This window comes from Numenius arquata, chromosome 6 (assembly GCF_964106895.1).
Source record: "Numenius arquata chromosome 6, bNumArq3.hap1.1, whole genome shotgun sequence".
NCBI classification, from domain to species: domain Eukaryota; kingdom Metazoa; phylum Chordata; class Aves; order Charadriiformes; family Scolopacidae; genus Numenius; species Numenius arquata.
The window spans coordinates 50840347-50854879 of record NC_133581.1 but is presented as its reverse complement, the minus strand read 5'-3'; the positions used below and the strand labels follow the sequence as shown (position 1 = coordinate 50854879).

Genomic DNA, 14533 nt, shown 5'->3' with positions numbered 1-14533 from the left:
AAATATTAATTGATCCAAATGTGACCGATCAGCATGAAATTGATATTACAGTAAAGTTGATGCTTCCGTTAAATCCATTCCACAGTAAATTGTTCATTGTTTCATGATTATAAAGTTTTACCCTTCTTTAGCTGTCACCTACCAAGATTCTAAAGGAACAGCTCTGACAAACAGAAACATTGCTTAAGTGATCTGTAGCAACAAACTGGGGGAGGAGCACTTAAATGTTTACCATACTTTTAAACTATGTATTATTCATCCATGACTCCAAAGATGTTTCAAGCAACCTTTCTAGGAATTTATCAATCATTAGCCATTTCTACAGTCCATGCAGAATGTGACTTCACATGTCAGTAAAACTGCTTTTCTCTTGCACTACAGAGCCTGCCAACATCCGAGCAGGCCCTAAGCCACAAACACGGAGTGCAACAAAGCCTCCAGTCCAGCATGTTCATGCAGTGCAATGCCAACTTTGCAGTCAAGCTCCCGGAAGCCATCTAACCACTGTCACAAGTGGTCAACTGAAACTTGCAGACTCGGGTTCTCAGTGGCTTATTAGCTGAGCCAAACGGCCTTGTTAATACAGCTTCCAATTCAAAGCTAGCTCGGTATTCAATTAGATCATATTACCTAATCCAAAAGCTCACTCATGTTTGAAGTAGTGATCCCATTCCCTTTTCATTTCTTTTCCTGTAGAAATCTAGTTTATACTTTTCAGAAAGGATAAATGCACCCCCTCTTCTAATTATTCTTGGATCTTACAGATATCCCTAGACTTAGCAACCCTTTATTTTTTTAAGTCTACCTTCATTATCACACCGTGAAATAAAACATCTACTAATGACACAATATGAACAAATATTTTATATTAGGTTAATATATAGTTATTTTTGTGTACTACTACTGTATATCTGTGCCACTGCTTTTTTACCCATACTACAAGTATTTAGGAAGGTATTTATTTCCCTTCTTTCCTTCCTTCCCTTTTCCTGTAGCAGGATAAAGCACTTCTTCCCACTCTCTGGTATTCTTGAATAGTTGTGGTAGCGAGATGAGCTGGAGATAAAGTGAAGCAGGACTTACAAGAGATAACAAAGGGGATTTTTACATCAACTAGTTTATATACAGAGGTGGTGAAAAGGTTTCTGGGCAGATTCTCCAGCTCTGAAGCAGAAGCAGCAAACTTCAAGCTAAGAAGTTTGCCACCAACAATCTCTTCAAGTAAGATTATTTGAATATTATGGACCTTCATTCTTCCTCTTCAGCTTTGCCAAGTACCAATTATCTACTCTCTTCTCTCCAGTCATGCAAACGACTAACAAAATTGTTACATTCAAGATATAATTCCTAATTACCTTTGCTATCTTTCAGCAGCAAAAGAGATTTTTAAAGTTCTTAAAAAATTTTGGTTACTTTTTCTTTCTCTTCTCCATGTTTGCCATGCCCTTAATTGTTCCAGAAAAACTGCTTGTGAAGCCAAGCTGAACTGTAACTACCTAGATTAACAATAAAAAGAATTTTTAAGAGATCATTTTTTTCAAATTTAGACAGCTTACACTGATAAAAGTCATAGCAAGATTCTCATAATAGCCAAACACGCAAATAATTGTGGGGTTTTAACAGGCTCGAGGACAAGGAACTGTGGTAAACTGGCTTTGTCACAGACAATATATGTAAACACGCTTTCAGAGCTGTTACTCTTAAACTCTGCTTAGCTTAATGTTTGATGCTTCTACCTCAAAGAAGACTCGTGTACAAAATTCAGTCTTTTTTTCCCCCCCTAGTTATGTAATTTTTCTTTATATAAAATTATTAGCTTTGCCTACAAGCATTTTCCTGCTTTGAGGACTACATAACCCTTTGCACAGAATTAAGTATATCCTCTGGAATAAACCTCTTATTCCATTTTTGAAAGGGCCTACTTTATGCAGTCTTACTGTATAAAAAAATGGTAGGAAACCTTCGGATAGGGATATCTGTGGGGAAGTTTTGCATCACCTATTATTTTGCCACTACCATTCCTTGCTGTGAAAGTCTCTAACTTGATGTAATTATTTACCTTTATTATACTGACATATGAGTTAGTGTCCCTTAATATCAAGGTTTCTTGCCATTAATTTGTTTCAAAGATGCTGGAAACATTTGTGAACTACCTCCAGAAAGAATGTTTTTCATATTGAAAGTGCTTATCATAGGCTTCTATTCTGTGTGCAAAGATAAGCCTTGGATTGGCATCTAATTTCTGAAAGTAACTAATTTTCAGTTAAGTTAATTTTACTGAATTTCTGGCTATGTTACTTTTTAATTGCAACTTTACTGTACGAGTATCCTTTAAGTAATACTCACCTCCAAAAGATAAGGCTCCATTTGATCCAGAGTTTTGCCTAGATGTTTATCAGGATCTAAACCTGCAAAAATAAAAAGTGTAAAAATATTTTTTATAAAATACTGTTATGACATCAAGAAAAGATTTTTTTTTTTTAATTAAATATAGCATGTCCCCCTCAGAAACTAGTCCCATTGTATCTAAAATAATTTCTATCCTAAAGAAAACACTTATTCAGAATTTTCTCTTATTCTCTTTATGAAAAACAAAGCCAATTACCTTTTCACTGAGTATCAACTAGAAAAGCTGTTGTTGTTCTTTTTTAGAAATTTCACTAACTAGTGAAGTAAGTATGAGGGTCCATGGTAATAAAAATACTACAAATATATTATCTCTGAGTCACAAGTTACCTTTGTAGGGATTTATTAAATTTTTAAAAAGGGGTTTTTTTATAGTTTCTGCAAATTACTGGAAGGGACACAAACTATTTTCCATAATAAAAACTTTTTTGCTTAATCGCATTCTGTTTATGTGTGACCCAAAGAAAACAGGTAAGAATTAAACCAGAGCAGAGATAAAGTAAACTCATGAACATTTTGATCCATCACAAAATATTCTGTATGACGTCTACATTTTGATTTAATTTTCTTGGTAAAAAAATAAGCCCTATTAACATTTGAGAATTCCTTTAACTTGGCCCTCTCTGTTCCTGCTTTAGCTTTTTGACTTCATGAGTTTTGCGAACTTATGGCTGTTAAATGGTCACTTCTAAGGCATAAATCAAATAACTGGCAGAAATCAGAGGGTTATAAAACATCCAGAAACAACTGTTTCAAGAGCTGACATCTTCAACCAAATAAATATTCTAGTTAGATTTGAGACTAAGTGGTCAAAAGGTCTTAACATATAAAGTAAATAAAAAAAACAGAATCATGACTTCTGAAAGACAAAGAACACTGGATAATTTTCTGTGATCACATTTTTTGCTACTCTTAATTATTGTGGTTTGGGGTTTTTTTGTACTGATCGCAAAACTTGTCTGTTATTTCCTACTCTACTGCTTTATACAATAATGGGTATCATTAAAGAGCTGCCACCAGAACGACTCCATTTAGAAGCAATTTCTGAAGTATGTACCTTGCAAAGCACTTTAGATCATTGATGATGAAAGCTGTTATATAAATGTATGGTATACTATTATATAAAGTCGTTGCTGAGTTCAAATAGCTGATATGGCTTTTAATTTTTACAATGATGGTCTTGGTATATTTAAATTCCTGTGAAACTAAAACAAGTTAGAGTGAATGAGATCTCAAAACATTAATAAAGTTTTTAAATATTTCATTAAAGCACATTAAAAATTCCCTTACCATCTTGGGGAACATTTTAAAAACTGCTTAATAATTAAAATGAAAGACGACTGAGCTTTTTTCCTCTCTCTATTCTTTTCTGGTATTGGTTTATTGCTCTATATTAACAGACTAAAAATGTGTGTTGCTAGATATAAGATAATGATAATTTATGCTCGTGGAAATAATTTTGAAGTATCTTAATTTCATTTCAATAGTTCCAATGATTCTGGTGATGTCTGCCAATTTACAACAGCTTAGCATTATCTCCTTGATTTTAATGGGACAGGTATTAGGCTAAACAAGCATTTTCTCTTAAGATAAACTAATAATAACAAATACCATACTACAGTACTCATTTCACACATTTACATTAACATTCTTCATTAACATAATTACTTTTCTAGGAGAAGTAACTCCTCTCCTTGATAAAAACAAACTCATTTCCTTCAAATTTAAACCAAAGGATACATTACAAACATGTGAGAAGGGAAAACTAACAAGCTACTAGACACACTAACGTATTCTTTCTTTCACAACTTCTCTTTGATATTAAAAAGGATATATCTACTGCTCTGCCCACTAAAGAACATAAAACAATAATTTAAAAGAAACTACTATACAAATAGTATACAAAAACCACAAACAGATTGCCTACATATACACTATGGGTAAACCCTTTAGTAATATCCCACACCTGCATGAAAGTCTGCGGAAGTGCAATGTACCCTTTCTGTTTCTCAGCAGAATTCTTTTTTTTGATAGCTTGTCTTCCTTTCGAAAAATATTACTTCCAGTAGGTTTGTACTGTGAGTGAATACAGACCGTCTGCTAAAGGCATGAAGACCCGGTTGTCCTGGTGTGGGACGGAGCAGAGACACCTCTCTCCTCAGTGAGAGAAGCTCTTGCTCTTACCTGTTGCTGCGGCAACCGGGCTCAGCTGACTTGGTTGGTTAACCCGTGGAGGGGTCACCCCCGTGGGGAGGTCAGGTCAGGTGACCCAAACTGACCAATAGGGTGTTCCGTCCCCTCTGCCATGCTCAGGATGAAAGCTGAGGGATCAAAGGGCCCAGGTGGGCTTCTTCAACGGCTGATGTCTGAGGCGGACCCTGTCTGGTCATCAACCTTCCATCCTGATCTGTGTTTCCTGAATCCAGATTTGGAATCCAGTTCCTATCCGTTGCTAAGTCCAGTCTGGAACTTCCCCTGCCAGTGATATCTCCCTGGCAGCTCGATATAGTTTTGTACATATTATATCTATTTCATTATTTCCTTTTTAATTTATTCTTAATATTTCATTAAAGTTGTTTAGTATTTTCTAAACTCATAAATCTCTCTCCTTGGAGCAAGAGGTGAGGGAGAGCATCTGTTGTCTCACTGTTGGCCAATCTGGCCCAAACTGTGACAGCATTGTAACCTGTAATTTGCAGAACCAATAATCCGTATCTCAAATCTCCAATGGTATGCAGGTATAGATGAAGCTGTATGTCCGCTGCTACTATCAGTATAATAAAGTATCTATAACCATACTTACAAAAGAGCTAATATAAATCTATACTTCAGTTTGGTATGTTCTTTAAACAAAGCAGTAGATTGATTCAGATTCTTAAAATTACTTACACTAAAAAGAAAAATAATGTATTGTAAATTCTTAGTACATTCCATTTAACCACATGCTCCAGATTTTTCCTTCATGAAACTAGATGTGAAGAAAGCTGGATGGGTGGATAAACCAACAACAAGATCCAGGGCCTGGATGACTCTATGCAGAATTAAGAAATTAATTAGGAAAGGAACTGTAATTTGCAGCACTGACATCTATTTTACTTAACTTGCATGTATCAATGGGAAGCAATTACAATTCAATTAAAATGTTCACTTTTATTACTTTACTGACTGACCTTGAAGTTAATGCGTTTTATTTAACTGCATCATCTATGAATAAATGTTAACCCCAGAATGTTATGCCCCATTATTTTCAATGCATTTTTAACTCCCCAACTGAACTACATCAGTCAATTTATTATGTGCTGTCAAGAGAGCAAGTAGGGCTTTATTTCTTTGAGACAGACCAGTACACAACAAGAGAAACATCTCGAAAGATTTGATAATGCTGTTTTTACCACTGCTCAGTAAAAACAAATTGTACTCTTACCTCCAGTTTTGTGGCCTAGTTTTACTGTAAAATCCGTATGTGATAGCACAAACGGTATAATCGCTACAAAGTAATTTCTACTCCATCTGCAATTCCTGATAAATCCACTGACAAGAGCAGAACTCCTTCCCACAGATAGGAGCACTGGCTGCAGAGCCGTCTCACTCCCAGCCACACGGCAAGTGCTGCAGAGAGCTGCAGCCGTGTCGAAGACTAGGGCAGAAATTCAGGGCTTTGTTCTGTAGTGAAAAAAAATGTACTGAAAAACATTACGAGGCATTTCACTAGTGCTAAGGGTGTCAGTGTTAAGTTATGCAAAAGAACCATATTTTAAATGGTTCACTTTGTACACCTCTGTTAGCGCAGTATAAAGCCCTCACCTGAGGGGTAACTACCCAATATCACTTGCATTCATCAAGATAATTAGAAAATAAATCATAATTTTTTGTTTTCATAGAATCATAGAATGTTTTGAGTTGGAAGGGACTTCAAAGATCATCAAGTTCCAACCCTCCTGCCATGGACAGGGGCACCTCCCACTAGACCAGGTTGCTCAAAGCCCCATCCATCCTGGCCTTAAACACTTCCAGGGAAGGAGCATCCACAGCTTCTTTGGGCAACCTATTCCAGTGTCTCACCCCCCTCGCACTATAAAGAATTTCTTCCAAATATCTAATCTGAACCTCCCCTCTTTGAGTTTAAAACCATTGCTCCTTGTCCTATCACTACACTCCCTCATAAAGCAATGGTGGTACATAAAGTTCTTCTGGAAACTACACCGAACCAAACTCTAACCTATAATACATGAACACATTGTGAAAGAATCACTACTACACACGCATCAATAAAACAGAATTTGAGTTAACCATTATCTGTTGATAATATAGAGAAAAACCTCTGCTCTTTCCTGACTAACCAATCTTATCATTCAAAAAGTACATATTATTCCTCTCTGACTTATTCCATAAAATAAGATAAAAATCACTATGTGTTATCATTCTTCTTGAAATTTCATACACATAGAATTACCACAGACTTTTGGAAAAAAACCTGGAACTTGTTTTAAAGTCACAGCAACTGATAGTTCTCTTCTTTTTCCTGACTTCTTGAGAAGTATTGTTGAGAAGATCAGTAACCGCCCTTGTTATGGATGTCAGGGACCGAGACAACTTCTGCTGATGGAGGGCAGTATAATCATAGATATAATGCACAATAAGGTTTCTGAAAGATCCTTATCAGCTGCTCACCAAAAGCAGAATTATTTATAACTTTAAATAAGAAAAGAGGCCATGAAAGACTTAAATTTTTTGGATCCCAAACTAGTCTTTCTCTCTTTTAAATTTCTTTTTCAGAAAGAAAACAGGGTTAACAAGGAGGTTATGGGACCTTTAACGTACAGAAATATGGAGAGAAAGCAAAAGAGAATAAAGGATAGATGCAACCACCCATCTTATAATTGGAACAGATAAAATAGGACTATTTTGAAGGTAAAATCCTCTACTTCAAATATGTCTTTTTTTTTTTCTTTCTAAGTAAACAATACAAAATCATGGATTTTCATGAAGCAGGATCAAGTACTTTTCTTTAAACAATACAGAATCAAAGCGTATGTTTCTAACAGCACAGGAAAAGCCAGTACAAAAAAAAGTATTAGTTGGTAAAGCAGGTTTACTCTGCAGGAGTGCAGGATTGTCACAGACCCTTCACGACACAGGAGTGCACCTGCCACAGAAATATTAATGCACTGTAAATCTATACCTTAAATTGCCCTGAGGTAAATTATTCCTGGTGTCATATTTAGCTTTCATTTCTACGAAGAGCTGGGAAGAGAACTTTTTGTCTGGTAGCATAACTTGACAGGTTCATAGTTGACTCTTCATTTCCTCATAACTTTCACACATGAAAGGGTGTAAAACTGGTGAACTGGACAGATTCCTTTACCTCCCTTTTCCAAAACATAAAAAAAAAAAATAAATATGTAAAAGCTGCTTAATTTTCATGTAAAAATGAAGGAAAGGAAAGTACAACAAATACTGGATATTACCCCACCTCTAAAAGATTTGAGATATATCTAATTTATGGTATAAAAGAGCAAAATTCATGCAATTTGATTATGTGTCTATTTTCTTTTTTTTTTTCTTTTTTTTTTTTCTTCCCCCCCCCCCCTTTTTTTTTTTCTTTTTTGTATGGGGTAATTTATCCAGCATGGAAATAGTACAGGGATGGAATCTGAAGACATAGTAAATCTTTTCAAGCTAACTGGTAAAATTATAAAATGGTAATCCCAAAGGAGTTCTAGCATATGTTTCCAGTACAGTTTATTTAGGATCACAGTTTATCTTCTTTCTTGGAACTTCATCAAATATTTTCTAAGCTAGGTTAGTCTGATGTAATCAAATTTTAGAATTCTAAGAGGTAAAAGGCTCTAAAACTCCTCATACCAGCAATGTTAATTTTATCTATAATCTCTTGTGATTTTAGTTTTTTTAACATCAAAGTTATTTGTGTTCTAGTTACATCTAGGATTCAAAGCAACTTAGCTCTGCCATTTCAGGAACAGAAACCTCAGTAAGTCTTTGAAGAAATTTTGTATTGTTTCATCAAATAATGAGGCAGTATTTTCACACAGATACTTTTAAAACTCAAAAATGTTCATAGTCCAAAAAGATATTGTGAAGAATTGTTTAATAACAGCATTAAACTGCTTTTAATCAAATCCAAGACTCTATACAGCAAATGGTTCAGTTCATTGAAAATACTGACCCAGTCAACCTCCTCCCAGGACTTTCAAAGGACTTCAGAGACTTAAAACAAAAGTTATTACAGGTTTGGTTCCATGACTTTCCTGATATAAATCTGTTTTCAGAGTTTTTAACTTTAGCATTAACTTTAGGGCATTATTTCTTTATTAACCTATTTAATTCAAAGAGTTCAACCATTCCAGCACCACAATTTGGATAAAAAATGGATGTACTGTTTTGTCCCTGTTAAAGAATTCTGGTATTTCCATGCTTTGAACAGTTCTAGTGCTATTAAGCTTTGAAGAAAAGAATTGAAATTTGATTCAGTGGCAGAGAAAGACAAATGGTGCAAGTGGCAAAATTTTTGTCACTTTGATTAAATCCAGCCCCATGCAGACAAGTTATAAACCTTTAAATAAAGTCACAGTTCCCAAATGTATCAACAGACACTTCTGACAGGGGAAATCAGTAGATCACCTGCAAAAGGGTAAGGCCAGAGCAAAAATAAAGGATCAGATTTGGACAAGAAGTCTTTTAGAACTTCAACTCGGAGAGAGCTGGAAAGCAAGTATCTAGGTATGGTTCTAACTACACAGACCCAACCTTTAAAGCTTTGAGATTAAGTTGTGTTTCAGCACAGAATTCACAGTGAATGTGCATCCAGAACTCAAATCTTACCAAGCATTTAAAAGCAGCAAATAATATTCTAGTATTAACGCCACTTCTCCCTCTTGATTTTCATTGTTAAGATTATTTCTGCTTTTGACATCTCTTACTAAGCTTTTTTTCTTCCACTATTTTTCAGCTCAAAGTTCTCTGACTATTCTTCTGTTTCCTTCACTAGAACCCTTAATTCCTTTTCTTCCACTTTAATTGCCTAATAGTCCATTCTTAGCCCGCTGCTTCCATTTAACTTTTTCTTTAGATGATCTGATCTCCCCAAATTGCAAAGTGATCTTTCCACTCTTAAGGCATCTCTCTCCAATTTTGTTGGTCTCTGACATCTCCTCAAGAAGGACTGCACTCAGTAATGTCAACTTTCAATTACTTTTCTATTTTCAGGTACATTCACTTTCCTACTATCCCTTCTAACTCCTGTCATCTGTTACTACTGAAAATATCGACATCCTTCCCAATCTCCAACCTATAAGCTCAAGAGATAGATAGCAAAGAGGGAATCATACGTTTCTCTAACCTGTTTCTAGACCCACTTATGCAAACTGTTACAAAATCTCACTTTTTTTTCCTCCAACACAAACATTTCTTTATACCCATGCACTAAAATCTCTTCCCAAAACCTCATTGTATACTGCTAACAAAGTATCTGTCAGTCATACACAAGCACCAGGCAACTAACATTCCAAATGCAAAGATTATTTTCTTTTTCTAACCTTTCAGCTATGCTCTGAATCAAAACTTCACTTGAACTCCATTCCAAGTTCTCTTTTCTCCTACTCATCTCTTTCGCACCATATTCTTCTTAAATTCCAAGCTAATTTTGATTGATTTCTGGTCTTGCAAACAATTGCCATTTTTCCATGTTGATCTTTTTTCATGTGAATCTTTTCCCTCAGGGAAAAAAAAGGCCTGACCAAAAATGGCTCCTCTGTTTTCATAACTGCTCCCAAGTCTTTTCATACAAGGTCTGGTGTGATACCTTTTCTTCTATCATAAATAACATGAATGATGTAGATAAATGAGGTAGTAGACAAATGTATTAGGGAACAAGCCTGAGGCAAAAGTGTTAAATACACTTAAACTCTAAAGGACCAACTAAGCTTTGGAAACTTGTTTGAAAATTCGGTGACAGTAACATGTGCTAGCTTGGAAACAATGATTAGGAGGGGGAAAAGACTAGTAAGGATATCTTTCCTAAAGTACAAAATATGCGTATGTTTACCGAATTTATAATTTAAAAAAAATTACAATAAAAAGAAATTAAAAGCTATCATATGTGTATAGAAGATAATACTTTAACATTGTTCATGGATAATATTTCTAATAAAAGTTTAAGACCACTTTTTAGAACACATTATTCCTAACAAAATAGGCAATCATTAAAATTTGACATTCCTTATAAAAATATTATTGTTCATGTTATGTTCAACTTCAAATTATGATAAACAGAAGAAGTCTTTTTCATATTAATAAAGCCAGACGTTACCAAGAACAAAGGTTGTAAAGACTGTCACAGATTCCATTACAGCTCCAGTGTCTGGTAACTGCCAAAGGAAAAGGCAATGGAACAATCAGCTCTAAATAAGCTGAACTAGCTAAGAATAATGCCAATGTTTAGTTTATTTAGTAATAAGTAAGTGAAAAAATCCTTACAATACAATATGGAAGAAAACAACTGGGATCTTGTATTGATTTCTAAACAAAATGTTCCTCATTTCCTTCTGTTACGTTTGTGAACTGTATGAGAATTTTTTGAAAATATTTAGAGGAAGCAAGTATGTTCCCCTGTGATGATGATATAACAAATTCCTTCAGTTTCCCCAATAATGATAATTAATGATAATTTCCCCTTCCTAAATGTGAAACTGATTACTACTTACATTCACTTTCTGCAAAGACAGACATGGTAAGTACAAAGGTGGAAGAAGTGCTCAAACCTGGCATTGGATATGAGAACTTCTATCTGCAGAACTTTAGTTTTTTTATAACCCTGACAAATATATATGATAACCCTGACAAGTATATTGTGAAATAATTGACTTGTTAATGTCTTCAGTCTGTTTCTCCTTTCTTCCTCACAGTAGTCTAACTGTCTCAGGTCATGTAAAACCTGTGGGTGCCTTCAAGAGAAATGTTTTGCGCTTCTACCCGCAGATGAGGAGGGAGAATTGGTAATTCTCCAATTATGGAGAATAAATCTTATGAAGAGCGATTGAAGGAGCTGGGACTGTTTAGTCTGAGGAAGAGGAGACTGAGGGGAGACCTCATCACTCTCTATAACTACTTGAGAGGACATTGTAGAGAGGTTGGTGCTGGTCTCTTCTCACAGGAAGTTAGCGATAGAACAAGAGGGAATGGCTTCAAGTAACAGGGTAGGTTCAGACTGGACATTAGGAAAAAATTCTTCACAGAAAGAGTGGTCAGACACTGGAACAGGCTGCCCAGGGAGGTGGTTGAGTCACCATCCTTGGATGAGTTTAAGAGTCACTTAGATGTGGTGTTGGGGGATATGGTGTAGGGGAGAACTTTGTAGAGTGGGGTAGACGGTTGGACTCGATCCCAAGGGTCTTTTCCAACCTGAATGATTCTATGATTCTATGATTCTATGACTTTAAAATTGCTCAGTACTAAAAACTAGAGACACATTTTCAAAGAGCACTGTTCCTTCCATTGCACAGATGACGTGCTCAGACAAAACTCACACAGCCACCAATTTTACTTCAGGAAATGATCTGACATTACAGCCAACCCAATTTAGGGGTAAGCTTTCTACTGATAAGAGTGTTATCCTCCACGCGGCCGTGGCATCTACACAGTAAGTTCCCGTCTGTATAGTACTTCTCTGTGATCACCAGCTGCAGCTACACAATCACTGAAGCTTTTATTTTGGCAGCAACTCACCATCAGATTGGTTTATCTGTAACACTAAATTACACTCTCAGGAGCTTAACCAGGAACTGTGTGGTGCTAGTTCTTTTCTAATGTACTACTTTATACATAAATCTTACCTCCATTAAAATTAATGGGAGTCTGGCTCTCAATTTCAGTCAGTCAGGATTTCTCTTCTCTACTCTAGTGGCATGCAAATAATAAACAATAATGCAGACACCTAGGTGGTTAGGTTTAAATGATAAACAAAAGCTACAGGTACTGATTTCATTATACTCAGAAGTAACATTCTCTCCTTCTAAATGAAAAGCTGATATACAAAACCACAGGCATCCCTAAACTATCAGCTTTTCAGAGCATTCTCTGTATAGTACCAGCATACCAATTTTCTTGACCTTGTGAGGCAAGCCTCAAGATCTCGCAGCAAAGGAGCCTCAAGTTAAATACACATAGTTCAGACAGCTCAGTTTAGAGAAGGAACTTTAGGATTTGTTGACAGACAGGAGATGGCAATGGCTCCCTAAGGACTCATTACTCCATTACTGGAGGGAAACAGCCTAGGTAAGCAACTAGGGCCCACACCAACTCAAAATTTAGGCTTCCACAGCCCCTGTGATTTCAACTGTACCCATGACTGAGCATGCAGATTGTCCAGAAGCACTCATAGCAGCTGGATCTACAAGATAAAAGATGTAGCCACGGCATAAGAGCCCCACTTCAAATGTAGGCTGAGGACCAAAAGCTAATCAGCCCTGATACAAAGTTTCAGCTTTTATTACTGTCCAACAGTTGAACAGCAATATGGTATCATTTCTCTCCTGTGGTCCAAAGAACAGCTAGGAGTTAGAAACCTAATTTAACCATGACAGAGTTTTTTTCAACTTAGTATTTCTATTATTTGCTGTCATAATTAAAATGTTTTTTCAAGTATTTAATTCAATTAATAAATCATTACTTTACTATAACCAAACTGGGAAGAAGCTGCAATGTATAAAGTAAAGAATGCATACTAATACCATAAAAGACAGAAATCTGAGCATATATTCTGATTTTGTCTGAAACACCAAAGAAGCAATTTTTTTCACTTTCTCAAGCTAACGAAGTGCACTTACAAAACTTATTGCAGGTGAACATTACTCTTAAAACTTCAAAAAAATCTAGAATCACTGAGGATCAACTTCTTTAACTGCATGACTTAGAAACAATTTCAAATATATTCTCATATATATGAGAACTGGAGTTTGTCATATTTTAAAATGTATAGTGGGGGCTTAACTTTTAGTGTTAATCCTTAACAAGATTTAGGTATAGTTAACTATATAAGTAAAGTAAAACTAAATAAAGCTCAATGCTCAATTTTTACTGAGGACCATACTGTGAGGAACCCAAAGATTCCTTCCAAATGTAACCTTCCTTCTTCTCTCACTTCCACCCGAGTATTATACCTTGTGCTGCAGGGGAAGCGATCTGCTTTAGAACGTGGCACAGGTAAGACCAGTACATAAAGTTACCAAGGTAAGATTAAAAGTTGAATCTGTTATATTGATACTCTGCAAGTTAATTCGTATCTTAATCCATAAAATGTGTCCAGAGAGCAAGGATATAAAAAATGCACCTTATGATTGTGCTATGTCAGACTGTGTCATATAAGCAATGGATATTACTGGAATTTCAGGCACATACATGTTAAAAACAATCAATAACTGTTTCTATATTAGCTATTACAGAGTAACTTCATTCTGACTTTCTGGGATTTCCACTGAAGAGGGGTATATTTCAAACGTAAAGTATCATGCATCAAACAGGCATCTTTAGCAGCAAGAAAATGGCACTGAAGATAAGCGGCTGCATAAGCAGCTTTTGTTTTTTGGTTTTTTTCATTGCTTAGGTTTGGTGCTAGATCATGGAATGTTTTTCTCTCATCATTGAAGCCTCTGCAATACACTTTAAAGGAATGAAAGCTGATCTCCTTATAGGTCAACCGAAGGCATGTGAAGGCGGCTTGCTAACAATACTTCTTTTGCATGTAAGTGAGAGCAATAGCTATCCCATCTGGAAAAGCACACTACTCTGAGATAGAAAACTCCTGCCACTGGCAAAGTTTATGGTATTAATTTGTAATGGTGGATTTAGGGAAATGTACTAAACTAATGCTCATTTACTTGCATAATTATGTGTTTTCTACTTAAAACGAGAGGCTTTTACCTTGCCAATACTGGCACTGAGTTAATGGAAAACAGGACAAGGTGGATGTACAAGTATGCCAGTGCTGATGAATGTCAAGCTAAGTTACAGATTTGTTTCTTGCATTAACATCTGTACAATGTACTATCTAATGCATTACCCGTCAGACTCTTAAATCTGTTATTTTAAATATTTTCATTGCAGTTTAGCT

At 35.7% G+C, this 14533-nt stretch overlaps 1 protein-coding gene across 3 annotated transcripts in view; it reads right to left on the bottom strand.

The window, feature by feature from the left end:
• DPH6 (diphthamine biosynthesis 6) overlaps positions 1 to 14533 on the bottom strand; it is a 201530-nt gene that overhangs the window by 136309 nt on the left and 50688 nt on the right. For all 3 annotated transcript variants that reach the window (XM_074148897.1, XM_074148896.1, XM_074148898.1), the window contains exon 6: positions 2347 to 2408. In XM_074148897.1, the coding sequence (XP_074004998.1) occupies positions 2347 to 2408 (62 nt within the window). The remainder of the gene's footprint in view (positions 1 to 2346; positions 2409 to 14533) is intronic.